Source organism: Lepidochelys kempii, chromosome 2, assembly GCF_965140265.1.
Source record: "Lepidochelys kempii isolate rLepKem1 chromosome 2, rLepKem1.hap2, whole genome shotgun sequence".
Taxonomy (NCBI): domain Eukaryota; kingdom Metazoa; phylum Chordata; order Testudines; family Cheloniidae; genus Lepidochelys; species Lepidochelys kempii.
Genome location: NC_133257.1, coordinates 119,405,235 through 119,423,333, shown reverse-complemented (window position 1 = coordinate 119,423,333; position 18,099 = coordinate 119,405,235). Strand labels below are relative to the sequence as shown.

Genomic DNA, 18,099 nt, shown 5'->3' with positions numbered 1-18,099 from the left:
CATTCCTGATCTGTTCCCGGCAAAAGCATCACACAGACAGACAGACAAACCCTTTGTTTCCCGCCCCCTCCCGATTTTAAAGTATCTTGTCTCCTCATTGGTCAGGTGCCAGCGAGGTTATCTTAGCTTCTTAACCCTTTACAGGTGAAAGGGTTTTGCCTCTGGCCAGGAGGGATTTTATAGCACTGTATACAGAAAGGTGGTTACCCTTCCCTTTATTTTTATGACACTTACAAAAGTGTCCCAGCACACAATTACTGAAAAATTGCTTACATTCTCATTTTTACCATATAATTATAAAATAAATCAATTGGAATATAAATATTGTACTTACATTTCAGTGTATACTATATAGAGCTGTATAAACAAGGCATTGTCTGTATGAAATTTTAGTCTGTACTGACTTCACTAGTGCTTTTTATGTAGCCTGTTGTAAAACCAGGCAAATATAAGGATGAGTTGATGTGCCCCCTGGAAGACCTCTGCGTATCCCCAAGGGTATGTGTACCCCTGGTTGAGAACCACTGCCCAAAAGCAGTGGTTTTCAACCTTTTTTCATTTGTGGACCCCTAAAAAATTTCAGATGGAGGTGTGACCCCTTTGGAAATCTTAGGCACAGTCTGCAGACCCCTGGGGATCCATGGACCACAGGTTGAAAACTACTGTCCTAGAACATATGCATAGCTCAGTCTCCAGTCATAACAGAAGATAATCTGTCCCCATCAAACACTGAATTTCAGATTTGCAGTTTTATATCACATAACACTAAATTCAGTGTGTGTGTTCATCTTTGCAGAGGGAATATGACAGATTTTTGACCCATTGTGCTTTTGACTTTTTCTGGGGTTTATTTGCTTGCTCTATATCTGGTTGATTTTTTCACACCATGTACACTTTGAGGGACATACTGAAAAACTGAAATGCTTTCCAATAACTGATATGAGCCTGTGCTGGCTGCAAGAAAGAGCAACGAGACTGGTCATTTGATTACTGCATGTCTAGTTGTGGAAAGCAATGCAGCACAGTTAATCCAAACAGAGTTCCCATGTGAGAACTAATTTTTGCTGAGCTTTGGGGGTTTGAGATTAAGGGAACTCTCATGATGTAACATTTTTGTTTTATATCTCATGAGCTACAGTTGTTTACTAATGTCAATGAATTGTATACAGATGGTACAAAAAAGACTTTTGCACCACTAATGTAAATAACAAACATATATTAAAAATTCATCATGTGTAAGGGCAAAGTTATACATATGCTATACATATGCTAATTAGCATATATGGAAATACTATCAGTTCATTGTAGCTTTAACTATACACCATGTTTATGATTTACAGGATTACTTTATGCAATACAAAGCAAGCAGTATACATTTTTCCTTTCGATTAGAATGATTTCTATACCTAAAATGCATGTGTCCCCCTTTATTCCTTCACCAAGTACATTGCCAAAAAGAAATACTTATATTTCACAGTGCATACCAGTTGTGTGATTCTCAAATCTGCGTTCCTCACTGCCACCCTCAACAGCTTTTGTTGTGTAATCTAAAACTGATCTGCTTAGTATGCTGCATTGGTACAGGGGCAGCCTGTGTAATGACTTGAGGTTCTCTGGTCAGAAGTGTTTTCTTTTTGCTGTTTGCTGACAACCATGGTACAACTGTAGAAAGGTTTTATTTTAAAATAGTCTTTTCATTAGCCCAATGGATTTGTAGTTCTTGAGAGATTAGTGCTAGCACTGAAAACTGTGAAGATTAGATGAGTATATCAGTAAAACAGCCACTGACTGTAGACCCCATGTCCTATTTCTTGTCCCTCAAGACTTTGTAATGTAGTAACAAAAATGCATTCAAACATAAACCTGAGACAGAAGTCTAGAATAATATTGGAGTAGATAGGAAAGAGGAGGAAAGGAAAAAAGTGGTTGGGTTTTAAATACATTAGTTCAAAGAGTACATCAGGATGCAAAGCATGGGATTTATTCAAGGCTAGCTGTCTAATGGGTTATTGATTGCTTTTGCTTCTGGATGTGTGGGTTCAAATGCTTCATGACAAGCCCAGTGTGCCAACCTATTTTTCAGGTTGTATATATGTATGTGTGTATATGCATGTTCAAAACAGCCACAAAAATTGGCAATACTGACAACTGTGTTTAGGAGAGGCCCAGAATTACATTAACAAGAGTTGTTGCAAGTTAAGGATTCAGGTTCAATGACACAGCTGGGCGTAACTTCTGACCAACACCTGCCAGTAATATATCTTGTTCATGCCAGTCCCATTAGAAAAACAAACCTATAAAGAATCTGGCATTCAGGAAGTAGATAAGGGTTCAGAAGCATGTGACCCAGACACCAGCTAGTTGCCACCTGGCCTGCTTTCCTTCCTAGATGTCTGAGCACAAGTTTAAGTGGGGTGTCCCGCCTCCCCTGGGGGAAGGACTCCACAGTCAAACCCACCTTGCATATTTTGTCCTCCAGCTTCTGTAACCCCTCAGCCTATGCAGTTGTCAGGCGGGCTTGTGTTAATGAGCTTGGAGGCAAAGGTACTGGAACTAGGGGTGCTCTGGCACCCCCTGGCTTGAAGTGGTTTCCATCATTTTCAGTGTTTACAGTTTGGTTCAATAGCTCTAGGCACCCCCACTATACAAATGATTCCAGCGCCCCTGCTTGGAGGGACAAATAAGCAATACTTAATTTGTAATGAAAGAGGTGTCAAGGCTCAAGCAATTAGGTGCTGGGGCTCAAGCAATTTTTTTACTTTCATAACTGAGGCAACAAGCCCACGGGGGCGAGGGCTATGAACGGCCAAGCCTAGAGGTGTGGGGGCTCAGACCCGGCACAAATTAAGGACTGCTAATAAGCCAGCAGCCCTGGAGCAGAGCGGCCAGGGGCGCAGTGCGGGGGCGGCGCCGCGGGAGGGGGAGATGCCCGGGGGAGCCCCCCCTGCTCCTTACCTTGCTCACGACGTTCTGGACGAGGCCGGCTCTGATCCGGTACTGCCACTCGTGGCAATGGCATTGGCTGGCGTTGTCTCCCGGCGGCGGGGTGGGCAGCGCCGGGGTCCCCAGCATCCCGCCTATGCCGCTCTGGCTGCGGTTCGCGGGGCCCCGGGTCAAGTGGCCCGTCCCGTTGCCCTGCCCGTCCGCCTCCAGGCACCAGAAGTCCGGCTGGTCCAGCAGGAAGGAGTCCGAGAACTGGCTGAAGCCGATGAAAAGGGCCGGGATCCAAGTGAGCAGCACCAGGGTCCTCTGGTACCCGCCGCCCAGCCCGCCCAGGAAAGGCAGCACCGAGCCATCGTAGTCCAGCAGCAGGGGGCTGCAGGAGCCGCCGGCAGACGGCGGCGGCAGGGTCTGGATCTCCGCGGCCGCGGGGGGAGCCACCGCCGGCGCCGCTGCTGCTGCCGAGCCCGCCTCCCCGGCCGGCAGGGACCCGTTCTCCTCGGGCAGCTGCCGGCCTCCGCCGGCCGCTTCGCGTCGCCGGTCTATCGCCATCCGGGAGCCTCACATAGAGAGCCGAGGGGGCGGGATGGGGCCGGCGGCGCTCCGAGCCTGGGCGCTTCGAAGTGAGCGCGGAGCTGCCAACTGCGCCGCGGGCTCCGCACGCCCGGGGAGGGCGACCCGAGCCGCCCACGCAGCCGGGAACTCCCCCTGCCCTGCGCCTCAAGCCGCGCTCGGCCGAGACACCCCCGCCGCCGGCAGCTGCAACCGAGCCTGCCCCGCGCCGCCACCCGGCCGCGTTGGGGAAGCCTCTGCAAAGCCGCCTCCGCTCCGCACGGCCGCGCCGCGGCTTCCCTGCCCCAGCACCCGCTACGGGTCCCGTGGGCAAGCCGGGGGCAGCGGCCCCGCAGGGCAGAGCTCACGGCACCGCCTGGCTGGCTCCTTCCAGCCCCTGGCCCCGCACATCTGGCTCCGCGCCACGGGGGGCGAGTCCCCCCACCCCGGGGCCCGCCGGGCTGCGGGAGAAGCCCCGAGAGCCGCCGCTGCTGCCGGGCGAAGCTCGCTCCGCTGCGTGGCGGCGCCTCTTTCTCTCTCCCGAGGCTGCAGTTCGCCTCGGCTCCTGCTGCTGCACGTACCGGGGGAAAGGGGCGGGGAGCGCTCCCCACTCCCTTCCGAGTGCGCCTCTCTCGGCAGCCTCAACCTGCAGAGCCAGCCCCCAGCCCGCCCCCAGAGGTAAAGGTAACAGCACCTGCGCCCGGGCCCTCGGCGGCAGCCTGGCTCCCCCTGCAGGGAGCAGCCGGACGCAGCCCTTCCCCCACCCCAGGCACCTCCACCGGCAGCCGAGCTCAAGCCATGATCAGCAGAAGAGGGGGGAAATCCAGCGCGCTCACTGGCCACCCTGGCCAGATCCGCTGATCTCCTGCGCCGCCTGCTGCTCCGGCTCTCTGGGGCAGGGGGACCGAGCCGGCTAGGAAAGTGGAGGAGGATTTAGGAGCTTGCGCTGAACAGCAGCAGGGTTTGGCTCAGGCACAAGGCGGTGGATGTGGTGTCAGCCAGCACCAGCAGGATGGCTCGATGTGTGTGTGTGTGTGGGGGGGGGTGTCAGCGAACGTAGCAGCTTTTGAAACAAGATCGACTCACACACACACACCTCTGATCGCTTTGGTTCCTCTCCTCCTCACTCTAGCTACCCCCAGTTTAAAGGAATCGGAGTGGGTCTTCGTGCTAGGCTTCCTTCTCCCGGAGTCTCTTCAGTTAAGCACGTCCCGCTAGGGTATCTCTTTTGGCTAGTGTTGAGATATCTGTCTGGTCTCTTAAAGCTGTTTAAATGTACTTAGGCAAATGGCTTATTCGCTGTGAGTTGGTAAAGAGATGCTTTTATCCCCTATGGGTTGGATATGACATTGTGTTAGTGTAAGGAGAATAAAACGGGGTAGAGTTAAAATGAATCCAGCCTAACAGCACCCCTTCAGGTGGCCAAGATAGTATCACTACTGCAGCAGAGGTAGTGCTGTATTTTACATCAACATATATATCCTCCGGGAAGATCACCAACATCCCTTAATAAATTATAACTGCTTTCACCCACCACTGGAATGCAGCCAGCGCTGGGGTAGGATGGAAAAGCATTGCAACACTGTCTTGGATAACAGTTGTTACATTTGGCATATGTTCTTGTAAATGAGTTCTGTGAACTTGTTTACACCACAACACAAATTATACTTACATGGCACTTTTCATGGAAATATGCAAAGCCCTTCACAATTAACTAATTTATTAGTGGTAGGAGCAAAAAAGACTTGAACATGAAAAATAGCTCCAAGGTTAATAGTTGTTCCTTTCTAATTAAAACGATAGGGGGTGGGTGGGGGAGTAAAATAACGTTGTTTAGTTCTATGTGAATTATTTCCTCTATTATGTCTATTATTCAGTAAGATAAGAGTCCTGCAGCTTGCTGGTTCAGACAAGCTATGAGAAGCCAAGTTACAAAACCACCCTGAGTGACTGAAGAAGGGAGATTAGATAACCAGAACATAAAGAGTAACTGATGGGGAGGCCCAGAGGGGTCAAAGGAAAGACTAGAGGTTGAACCAGAACATCCTGTCTCTGAAGCCTAGACAGATACAAAATAGTTGGAACTTGAAAGATGTATGTGCATAATTTCAAAGAGAGTGTCAGGTGAAAAATTAAATTACAAACAAATAATTACCTGTGTTAATCTCTGAGATAATTAAAACTAGGCTTGACAGAATTCAATTTTTATAATTTCAACTGAATTATCAATGTTTGTTTTTAAGTATTTTTGTATCAATTTAAATTTTCACAGTTGTGCAGAATTATGGGTTTTAATTTTTTTTTGCAATTTGTATTGATTTAAATTTTTACAACTGTTGAAAATGATGGGGGATCAGACAATGGGGGAGCTGATAATTATTCAGTGACAGTAGATGCTGAGTTTCAAAAAGTTAAAACTGTACAACCATTAAAATACAATTTGTCAACATCACACTCTAAATATATGAACTAAATATCCTAAAATCCAACTCTAAGAAGTTCTCAAGCAGCCTTTTTCTTTCTTTGCCTGTCTGTAAATTTCGATTATCAGTGGAAATATTTTTTCATCTGTTTGTGAGCCTATGGTGAAATTGACATTCACCAACATTTACCAATAAAATCTAATATCTAAAAATAACTGTAAATATAATTTACTTTTCATAATAAATGCTGATAATTTTTTTCCCTTTGCATTTCTCTAGGCTGGGAGAAAGGCTAGTGAGTTTTACTTTTGTTTACAGTCAATTTCACCTTTTGGATTTTTTCCTGCCAGATGCCTTTGAGAAAAGCAGAAATTTCAAATTTGTGGAAATCATAAAAACAGTATAGACAATGATTCTGCAAACAATGGCGCATGTAGACAGTCAGTATGTAAAGTTACTTCACTAGTAAAAGTGTTTGTAAGATTGGAGCTATTGCTAGTATATTTAGGCAAACAATTTATTTGTGAATGGCCATTGATTTGCCTTGATAACTTTCAGGGTCTAGGCCACTGTAGCAGAAACATGGATAGAATCCATTTCTCCAGGACAGCATTCAACTGCCTTAACCATGAGACCGTCCATTTTCTTCCTGATTCATTATCCATTTACCAACCAGCAGAGGGTGAGGAACCCCAGTGGGCCACTCTGCACTTCTCTCTGCTTCCATGGCCCACCAGGTTGGTGGCTCATCCATGGAGCTGTGAGCCCAGGCATGTACCTGGTGCAGTTCAAGTACTCCCCCAACACCTGTCCTTTTTGCGGTGAGGAGACCCTGGTGCACATCTACATAGGGTGCATCAGGTTGCAGGCCCTCTTCCAGCTCCTCCTGAACCTCTTACTGAGGTTCTGGCTGCATTTTTGCTCCCATCTCCTGATCTATGCACAAGCCATCCGTGGCCCCACAAAGTCACAGGACCTCCTCCTGACACTGACCAAGATGGCCATCCATCACTCCAGGAGGAGAAAGTCTGACAGGCAATACTTCACAACTGTGGGGCCTATTTCGGTTCCCTTGTCTAGTCATGCCTCAGAGCAGAATTCCTATAGACCATGTCCACTGACTTCCTAGACCCCTTTGAGGAGCAGTTGGTGCGGTCTGGGGTTCTCTGCTCCTTGTCCACCTCTCAATCCCCTATTCTTTACCTCTGATCTCACTCCCAGGCCTGTTTTTTCATTTGTTGCCCCCAGAATCAATTGTAGGCTGGGATTAGTGGTTCCTCCCCTTTACCTGAAGGGGAGGCCTATAGTTATGGGTGTGCCTAGAGCAGCCTGCCCCACTACTACAAATAGTACACGTCTCCCAACTCCTGCAACAAATGAAGCAGGTCAGCCTTAATTCCAGTGTTTCCCATTTTTTAGTGTTTGACTTTGAATCCTTAATAATGTTCTTTTAATGAGTTTTTTGTGTGTAATTATAAATTAGTTGTCAAACAACACAATACAAAAAGGAATTTCTTAAACAACAGCACAGTAAGTTACTGAACAGTACATACAGTCTTTAGACTTGGTTAGGTTTGTAAGTCTTAATGAAATGTATAAATCAAATCAAGTTGGAAGAAAGTCAGTTCAATAGCTTTTTTTAAAAATCCTCAAATGTTTACTATGAAATGGCCCAGGATTTGAGCTGGTCTCCCAGTTCAGAAACCGCAGGCTTTGAGACAGTCGCCATTTGACATGCCCCTCAAAGCATGAGATGATCTCCAATCTTCCAACAGTAACAAAAATAAAAATATTTTTCAGCAGAATGGCTGTGAAACTGCAGCCTGGTGACTATCTTTTAATTGAGATACTGTGATAATGGTACAGAATATTAGTTATCAGTTCATAAGCAAGAAAGGTGTATTGTTACTTGTAATGGGAACTGCTGGCTGCTAGATTTTGAGGGTCACAGTCAGTTTTACTTTGTAACTTGATTTCTAGAGCAAGAAAAACATGAACTACACCTAGTATATCCATTGAGGGTTATAAGAGTAAAGTAGTCAGAGGTGCCCTGAGGAAACTCTCTGACTCAAAATGCAGACAGATAAATTACACCTCAATGCACACTAACTGTGCCAGTGTGTATACATGCTACAGAAAGTACCAGACAAATGTAAGGACTGTGATTTAAAGCCTAATTGCCTCAAATGTATTCATCACCATGTTCCAATCTCACAGGACTAAACTGGCATATTTAATAAAAATAGAGCCTGTAATCAAAGATGTTATTGAACATGAAATATTTCCCTGCACTTTCTCCAGGTTTTCGTTACCCCTCCAAGTAGAAGACATGCCCAGTGGAGAGCTTTCCTTTACAGGAGAAACCCAAAGTCTTTGTTATTCATCCTGTTCTGTAGTAGTGAAGGGAAAGCAGCTTAATCGAGCCAAAAGTTGCAACCAGTAAAAGATGATAATGAACTAATTATTGTAACTGGTGCTAGAAACCTGAACTATCCATTTCCATAGCACTAGACTTATTTAAAAATATCAGGAAGGGGCAAATCTTGTCTTCCCCCAACACCTGCTGATGCAGGGAGCCCTATTACAATAGCCCTGATACAACTCTGTATAACAAAGGTGGATGGCAAGAGTTTGGGGAGGCCACATAGGCAGTGAGCCCCCTTTGTACTGGGGAGTGAGGAGGCTGGGGATGAGGGAGTGGTGGGTTCAGAGGATCTGCTGTCATACAGCTCTTCCAGTCTTGCAAAGGGTGCTCTAACTCCAAAATCTACTCCAGCCATTACCCTGTGGAATCAGCCACAAAGCAAATGGCTGGGGAGAGGGGACATCCTTCTAGCTTCCACTCCATGGTACATCCCAGATCCCAGCCCAGACACTGGACAAGGGTATTTAGCAGAGAATTCTGGCTTCTGAGGCACTTTTTAAGTGAATTTACTATGGGGGAAGTGTGCAAAATTGACAGCTCTGAAGACTGAAGTGCCATCCTCAGAACAAACACAGCCTGAGCAGTATTAGTGTAAATCTTCCCCCAATTCTCCCTCCCCCACCATTTTCCTCTGATTTAGAAAAATTTCTGATACCAGAAAGAGTCTTGGTGCCTGTACAATCCTTGGCCTTTCTCCCAAAGACATCCGACAAAAGGGCCAATTGCAAAGGGGTTTGGATACTACCCACAACTGGAATAGAAACCATCAATTCCATTTTATGTCGATCAACTAGATATCAGATGGCAGTAACTTTGAGTCACTGCTGCCAAGAGCTGGGCTCTCACTGGTGTCCTACAGGTCAATATTTGAAGTCTTAAAATTACTAAGGGACAGAATATTGATCCAAAACAAACTATTTCCACTGGGACATGTACCAATTACTTATTTCTGTATACACTAGGATGTGGGCTATGCTTTACACCTTGTGCATCTAAGATTTCAGTATGACCCTGTTTCTTTTATAACCCTTACATTCTCTGCTGAACAATGATGAAAGAATAAATTAAACTTTATTTTGTATAGATCAATATCCCAAGTGCTTTGTAGAGTTAAACAGCAGCCGCAAGTGAAAGAATTATGAAGTAGTGGACTAAGGGAAAGTGATATTGTTAGCCAGGGTGTTAGACAATCTGGGAACAGAAGAAAGGCTGTTTTGAATGGCAAGTCCTACAGAGAAGGCTCTCACCCAAAACTCAGCCAGACTGTATAAAGAAACCAAGAAGAGACCAGTACTCAGACGAGGAAAGTTGACAGGGGAATAGAAAGTAGAATGCCCACAGGACTGCACAGGATTGGGGTACAGGGAGGCTTTAAGATACTTATATGCTTCCTGGATCCTGGCCAGTCACCCTATGCATTGCTTTAGCTTGTAGCAGCTGCCATTGGGCCAGGACCCTAGCTGGGCATCATCAGGACATTGGGACACCTTACATATACCCCCAGCTGGTCTATACCAGCTGCAACACTGGCTCTATCCCACCCAACAATCTCCTTACACTGGGGTCATTCTCCTAGGGCCAGCAGAGCACAGCCCAGCTCAGGATTTGGGTCAGGGTCTCTGCTTGTCTCCTAAATGGATATTTTCAAAATATTCAGGTGGGAGTGTATATGCTCCCTTCATTGCGTACTAAATGAGAATGATAATATAGGAAAGCCTTCATAGGGAAACAAACTATCAATTAGTTCAAGCTAAAGAGAAAGAATGTACTGGGCTTTAGCACAGTGTTTGGTGTTTGTTTTCATTAATAAATTTGTGATTAAATAAATGATTATACCACAAATGGATACATACTAGAGTTGTAAGGGGAAAAAATAATGCTACCTAACATTTATATTGTGTGTTATTTCATTTTCAAAGGATTTTTGCAGTTAAAGTTAAGAGATTTGCACTGACAGGTGAACATTTCTCAATCTTCCAGAAGCCAGGCAGCCAAGTAACCGTAGGTATATGATACAATCAGATCTGGCAGATTTCTGATTCTAGATGTAATCACTCTTCTACACCTCAGCCATATAAAGGATCAAACCTTCATTCCAGTACATTGCTAAAGTTGCCTCATCTCATAGGGCCCGATCCTGGAAAGTGGCCCACTGCCTCCTTCATGGTGCTAATTCCAAGCTCACTGAAGTCAACAGGAATGGTTCTACGCCCTTTAGATCAGCTCCTGTTGAAGTCAATGGGAGTGCAGGGCACTCAACTCCTTGCAGGTGCTTTAGCATTTCACAGGAGCTGACCCATAGCACCTGCTTCTGCTCCCTGTGAAATAAATAGCAAAATTCCAGTTAACTTCAACTGGAGCAGGGTTGGGCCCCTAGCGTAAAATCAGCCATAGTGCTCACCGGTACACACCCAATGTATTTGAGGGCAAGTATGAATCATCAGCTATGCAAAAAATGCTGTATTGGGTGACCTCCGTTAAACTTACAATATAATTTTCTATCTCTGCTGCACAGTGAAGCTAGGACATCAGAGGAATCTGAAAACTAAGTAGGCAGCCAGGAAATGCAAGTTCCTAGAATGTCTCTCCAGCTGGAAGAGACTAACTGGAGACATTTTGTCAACAGAGGAATGCTGCCATCAGCAGCCTAAGAAGAGTGCCGAGCTACATGTGAGCTATTCACATACTTCAGGAGAGCATCCAAAATGCAACACAGGAAGTTTTGGAGAAAGGAAGAAGGTGCCATGAAGGGTGTGGGGGGAAGTAGAGGAAAAATCATCTATGAAACTAAAAAAAAATCCTTTTATTAAGAGGAACAATCTTAGTAGATGATAATGGGGAAGAGTAATACTGGCTCTTGGCCTGTTTCAATGACTAGGATATAAAAGAACAGAGGATCACAAAGAAATGCTGCAACACTTCATATGGCATTCTCTTTGTTATTCCACTACATTAAGCTGGTATATGTGCCTTCAGTCAATGGCATAAGCAATGCCAACATAACACTGTTTTTCACCAGCATAATAGTAAATACAATTTTTGCCCCCAAATGTGATAGAATTTTTCAGCCACAGTCCACTTTGGAAAACAGCCGATGTATAGTTTAGCTGAGGAAATTCAGATATTTCTGAACCGACTTCAGCAATCTTTCTGTAAGATGATGGTTGGTTTCCAACAGATGATGCTGAGTGATTAGTCCATTATGGCTGAAGTCGGAACCATACACCTGAAGCATGTCTTGAAATGGCATTTCTGTTACATTTGGATTTATGAGAGCATCAAGAATTTGAATAATTTTCAAATTTTGAAATGAGACCATGTGAAAGCTTCATCTGTGTAGTTAACCAAACATAGTCTCTACTATTGTACAACTTTTAGGTACAAAGAAAGCATGTCATCACTAGCTTCCTAATAATGGAATCCTTGAAAATCATCAAACCAGAAAGATCAAAGCTTTCCAAAGTTACACACATGGAAAGACATGTAGTGTCTTCCTTTTTAATCAGCCATTTTTAAAACTATTTCCTTTTAGCATCTTGAAAATATACATTGTTTCTGTACTTCAGTTGCTACTCAGTAAGAATGGCTTAGAATTGCAGAATTAAAACACACACACACACACAACTGTCTGGCAAACTGAAACATTTAGCTGTCCTCTCGGTTTTATATAGTCACTGCATTTGTTGTAAAACAGTTTGTTTGGAATGTGTCAAAATGAAGAAAGGGAACAGCCTGTACCTGAGCAGTTGATTACATTGGAAAACAATTGCTTTTATGTTTTTCTTGTATAACCTTCTGTGGTCCTCTCTCACCCAGAGTCTCTGACAAGAAAAGACTACAAATAAGATGGTAGCTGGAGGCCCTTTGACTGCCAGCATGTTAGAGGCTGCAAAAAGACTGCCAAAGAATCTTGGGCTTCATGATGACTGGCTTCCCTACTCTCTTTGGAAAAGAGCATATGGTAGTGGGGGGAGATGAGCCTGTCCCAGGTCTCTCAAGAGAGAGGGGAATCAGAAGTTCTGATGCACAACCTAGAGATAGGTTTCAGAGGAACAGCCGTGTTAGTCTGTATTCGCAAAAAGAAAAGGAGTACTTGTGGCACCTTAGAGACTAACCAATTTATTTGAGCATGAGCTTTCGTGAGCTACAGCTCACTTCATCAGATGTTTACCGTGGAAACTGCAGCAGACTTTATATACACACAGAAATCATGAAACAATACCTCCTCCCACCCCACTGTCCTGCTGGTAATAGCTTATCTAAAGTTCATGAAACAATACCTCCTCCCACCCCACTGTCCTGCTGAAAGGCAGTGGATCATTAGCCTTTCTGAGAGGAGGGAAATAGCCAGCATTGCTGCAGTAAGAGTGGGAAAAGCACAGACAGGCGAACCTCACCAAGGCACACAGAGTTCCGCTTCACAAGAACAGGAGATGCTGGTTGCAGAACCATTTCCCAACCAGGGAAGAAAGGAATTAGAGCCTGCTACAGGAGAGATCTTCAGCAGAGCCCCAGCTACCACGAGCCAGCTGATACCACAAGGGAAGGCGAGGGACTTCAAGCAGCTGAGACTGTCAGATGCTTATGAAAGCCTGGGCTGAAGAGAAACTGAGACATTAGGTTATTACACTAGCTAATTATTGTGACAGAGGCAAAGATGACATTCAATAGCTATTTTATTTAGCTCTCCCAAATAAAAAAAGCTGTCTACTCCCCTGTATTAAGGGCTCTTAAACACGGTCAGCCCAGATCCACTGCCTGAAAGAGGAGACAGACAGAAAGGCTTTATATTCATTGCCATGTGTTTTTACCATGAGATAACAAATGTGCATTAATGATCCCCCTGTAAAATCCTACTGGAGACAAGGCACCTGTAGATTTAATAGTGAACTAAATAGGTGTGGTCAACCACAGGTGGAGGTACAGTGTTGACCACCCCTCCCCCAGAGGTACATCATGCTTAAAATTACATGTGCCTTGTCTCCACTCAGATTTTACAGTGGGATAACTAATGCAAGTTAGTTATCTCACAGTAAACACACCCCTTATTTGCAGTGACTGCATAGCCAAATATGAAGAGAGAAGATCAAAAGAAAGTAATGAGAAGACAAAGAAATTGCTTCCAGCTGCTCTGCAGACTCTGTTTCAGTGGATCCTCCTCCTCCCAAACAGGCTAAGTGAAGTAATTGGCATGTGACTTGTTATGCAAGTGAATGAGCACAGTAATTGTATAGGTTTAGTTGTGCTTACATGGCACACAGATGTTTGATTCACCATTTGCTTACTAAGCAGTTGCAGCAGCCAGATTTTGGGGGTGTCCTGAAAGAAATCCATTGACTAAATCCTTCTTCCCCACAAATTCAATGCTTAATTCCCCAGAGCCAGAGCAATTACTTTCCTTTTGATATCTGATGCCTTCCAGATGTCTTGGAGATTAGTGGACACAGGTGCTAAATTTAGAAGAATTAGTGGGCATAAATACTGATTAAAGAAATGTCTACTGCCATTGCCTCTACAAATAATGCATCTTGCATGTCCCTTTAAAAACAATCTTGTGAATTTACAGGAATACCTGCTAATTGTGCTGGCTTCACAGACCTCATAACTGGAATCTTCTGTTTGCTATATAGCAGGCAGTGGTAATGTAAGCTTCCTCATACCACCCTGCCCATAAAAATCAATCCCAACCTAGAGGAACTAACCTGTTTAGAATAGAGAGGATGGTTCCATTTCTAAGACCATTCAGTTGCTGGATTCTCTAAGAGGCTGTCAGCATGGGTGCCTCTTGTGGTGGTGTAGTTTTATGTTGAGCCAGGTGGAAATGTGTCCATCGGGACTTGGACTGGAACAACCAAACTCATTGCAGCAGGGATTGTATTCGAAAAGGGAGTTCTGTTCTGATACGATTGTAAAAATAGCACAGTGTGTCCCAGTGTGTATTGCTTCTCTGCTGTTTCCATATCCAATCCACTCAGTATAAAAGTAATAAGATGATTTCTCTGTCATCTTTGCAACCACAATCTGAGATCCCAAACTGGGCTCTTTCCTTCTCATGCAATAATAAGGATTCTGCAAGCCAATTTCCGCCCTCATTTACACAGGTGCAGTTCCCTTCTTTTCAAATCATGCCCTTGGTGACATCTGTGGAGTCGCATTGTCTTTGATGGATTTGCAGATATGATTGATTGGGACTTAATAAACAGTTCTATTTATGAGGCATGAGAAGAAATAGAATCCAGATTACTCTCTGGGTCTGCAAGGCTAACAGGGTTAAAATATAATTTAGAGCCTGATTTCACTGCTCTTACAGAGAGTGAAACTCATGCCTGGATAAAAGGGCCAGCACAAGGCCTATACACCACTTAAAACCTATTTTGAGTTTTTAAGTGAGACTTAAGTGTTGCATAGACTTCATGGTTGTCCTCCGTACAGTGGCGAATGTCGCTCAAGTACAGTGGAGTCGCATCTTACGCGGGGGTTAGGTTCTAAAGTCAGCGCGTAAGATGAAAATCGTGTACAGTCAAAATTACCCTTGAAAATCCCTTAAATCGCACATAAAGTACAATATACTGTACATGGTTCTGTGTATACAACCCTGTACAGTAACATGTATAAATGTATAATGTATACAGTAATGTACAGCATCTAATAAAGAGTACATATGCAAAATATAATTTTACAGTACTGTATTTTTAATTACAGGGCGTAATTACAGGGGGTCGTCAAGGCTTGATGTCAATCCAGGAGATGGAGGTGACGGAGAGCTTGGGTGATGGAGAGCGAGTCGTAAGTGGTTGCCTCTGGTTCAGCTCGAGAAGTTGATTGCATATGCTCATCTGCTGCTGGTTGTCTTTCCTTGAGAAACATGGTGATCGACAACTGTCGCTGTTGTCTCTTGAGCTGCTCAAACATTTCTTGATACGGTCTCAAATCGTCCATAATACTACGTGTGATTTTGAGGCTTCGTTCCATAGAGGGATCATATTCAGAAATTAAATCATTCAAGTGTTTCGCTGCTTGGAACACTTCAGAAAATTTATGAAGATTCCAACTTGCTGGCTCTTCCTGTTCGTCGTCATCATCTTCATCTTCTGTAGACGATTTTATCAGTTCCTCTAACTCTTCGTTAGCCAATGTTTCTCTATGGCTGTCAATTCATTCTTCAATTTCTTCCTCAAGGATGTCGACGAAGCCATCACCACCCACTTGCCTGGCCACCTGAACAATGTATTTCACTTCTTTGTCAATGGTCGGGAAACCCTTAAAATCATTCACACACAGGACTGGCTCTAGGCACCAGCAAAGCAAGCATGTGGTTGGGGCAGCACATTTCCAGGGGCGGCATTCTGGCACCGGCCATCATAGACGCTGACTCCATGGGTGCTCTGGGGCTGGAGCACCCACAGGCAAAAATTGGTGGGTGCTTTGCACCCACCGGCAGCTCCCCGTGCCCTCCCCCGCCTCAGCTCACCTCCACCTCTGCCTGCTCCCCTGAGCATGCCGCCGCCACACTGCTACTCCCCCCTCCTTCCCTCCCTCCCAGGCTTGCTGCAAAACAGCTGTTTCGCACGGCAAGCCTGGGAGGGAGTGGGGAGAAGCGGCGCGGTGGCACGCTTGAGGGAGAAGGCGGCGGTGGAGTGGAGGTGAGCTGGGGAAGGGAGAGGTTCCTCTGCCCCCCCCCGAGGGTTATTTCCCACGGCCCTCCCCATCCCCCACCCCACCCTAGCTCACCTCCACTCCACCTGCTCCCCTGAGCACGCTGCCACTCCGCTTCTCCCCCCTCCCTCCTAGGCTTGCCACGCAAAACAGCTGTTTTGCGTGGCAAGCCTGGGAGGGAGAAGTAGGAAGGGAAAAGCGGAGCCAGGGATTTGGGGAAGGGGCTGGCATGGGGCAGGGAAGGGGCGGAGTTGTGGCAGGGCCAGCGGCAGGGGCCGTGGAAAAAAAAGGGGGGACGGACAAAAAAATTTTTGCATGGAGCAGCAAAAAACCTAGAGCCGACCCTGTTCACACATTCTTTGCATAGGTTTTGCCAACATGCATTGACTGTTTCAGGCTTGGTTGCATCCATTGCCTGTTTAATGTAAGTGATGCAATTGGCAATGTTGAAGGACTTCCAACAGTCCAACACATTAAGATTGGGATCAGCATCCATAGTGCTAAGTATCCGTGAGAACATAAGCCTCATGTACGTGGCCTTGACACAGTGAATCACGACTTGGTCGAGAGGTTGGAGGATGGAGGTGGTATCGGGGTGGGGGGGGAGAAAGACGACTTCAACATCGTTATGTGCAAACCGGAGTGCCGCATGGTGCCCAGGAGCATTGGCTACGATCAGCAACATTTTAAAGTCAAGTCCTTTCTCTTCAAGGTACTGCTTGACCTCCGGAATGAAACACTTGTGGAACCAATCCAGAAATAATGCTGCCGTCACCCAAGCCTTTTTATTTGATTGCCAGAACACAGGCAGGAGACTTCGTTCTTGCCTTTTAGGGCACAGGGATTTGCAACCCTGTAGAGTAAGCCTGGCTTTACTAAATGCCCAGCTGCATTGCCACAAAACAACAGAGTCACATGGTCTTTAGCAGCTTTGAAGCCAGGGACTTGTCTTTCTGATTTCGAAATGTAAGTGCGGTTGCGCATTCTTTTCCAGAAGAGCCCAGTCTCATCAGCATTAAAAACTTGTTCCGGAAGATAGCCCTTTACTTCTATGATTTTCTTTAATTGTTTGGGGTAGGCTTTTGCTGCCTCTTCATTGGCAGATGCAGCTTCACCAGTAGTCTGCAAGTTTCTGAGGTTGAAGCAGTTCCTAAAACTGTTAAGCCAACCTTGGCTGGCTTTGAATTCCTTCTCATCAGAAGGTTGTCCCTCTTTGGTGGGAGGTTTGAACAGCGTGTAGAGGCTAAGAGCCTTTTCTCGCAATGTGTTGCCATCAATAGGCACACATTTACGGTTCATGTCTTCCAGCCATAAGTTTAATGCCTTTTCAGTCTTCACTAAATTCTTATCACTTACCTGGCACGTCACCTTAGCAGTTATTGGAGCGCTTGACACCACTTCTCTCTCTCAAATCTTGATGGCACGGATGCTAGATTCGTTGTAGCCATATTCACACTCCACATTGGAGACCGACATAGCATCTCTCAATAAGTCCAACACAGCCAGTTTTTCCTCCAGTGTTGGAACAGATTGCTGTTTCTTCGGTTGAGCACCAGATAAAGTAGTTGGCTTGCATTTAGGGGCCATGTTGTACGAAAAATACATATCTTTAAACACTAGAATAACACTCAGCGTGGCGAGATGCTCACACGATGAGAGGCACATGGAAACTGAGACCAACTGAGGGAACAGCAGATTCATGTCTCCCATCTCATGGTCACCCCGGGGCATTCGCACTTTGAGTGGAATGGTGGGCGGAATCACCCGCACTATTTACAGGTATCTTGTTATTTTTTTTTTTTTTTTGCAGAGCGCGTATAGTTGAATTTGTGTAAGTTAAATGCGTGTATGATGTGACTCACCTGTACTACTTATTCGTAGGTTCCATTGACTTTAATAATTACTCGTTAAAGTAATCTGTTGAGTTAAGACGGGGTCATCTTCTGGAATAGAGTTGTAAGTTCATTCATTTCGAGTTGGAGTAGGGAAGAGAAGGTTGCAGGCTATTTGTGCTGTTAAATAGTACCCTTGGCTTTTTCAAGTTAACTTTCAGCACCAAAATACTACGTAATACTGAGGTTATGTCTACACTTAAACCCCTAT

At 45.2% G+C, this 18,099-nt stretch overlaps 2 protein-coding genes across 3 annotated transcripts in view; both read right to left on the bottom strand.

Moving 5' to 3' along the window:
- Positions 1–4,242, bottom strand: part of SLC22A23 (solute carrier family 22 member 23) — a 165,353-nt gene extending 161,111 nt beyond the window's left edge. The window contains exon 1 of one of the 2 annotated variants that reach the window (XM_073332151.1): positions 2,956–4,242. In XM_073332151.1, the coding sequence (XP_073188252.1) occupies positions 2,956–3,492 (537 nt within the window). In that variant the 5' untranslated portion in view covers positions 3,493–4,242. The remainder of the gene's footprint in view (positions 1–2,955) is intronic. The other variant, XM_073332152.1, reaches the window with a different exon arrangement.
- LOC140907042 (tubulin beta-2 chain) overlaps positions 1–18,099 on the bottom strand; it is a 455,512-nt gene that overhangs the window by 198,235 nt on the left and 239,178 nt on the right. The gene's annotated exons all lie outside the window — the stretch shown is intronic.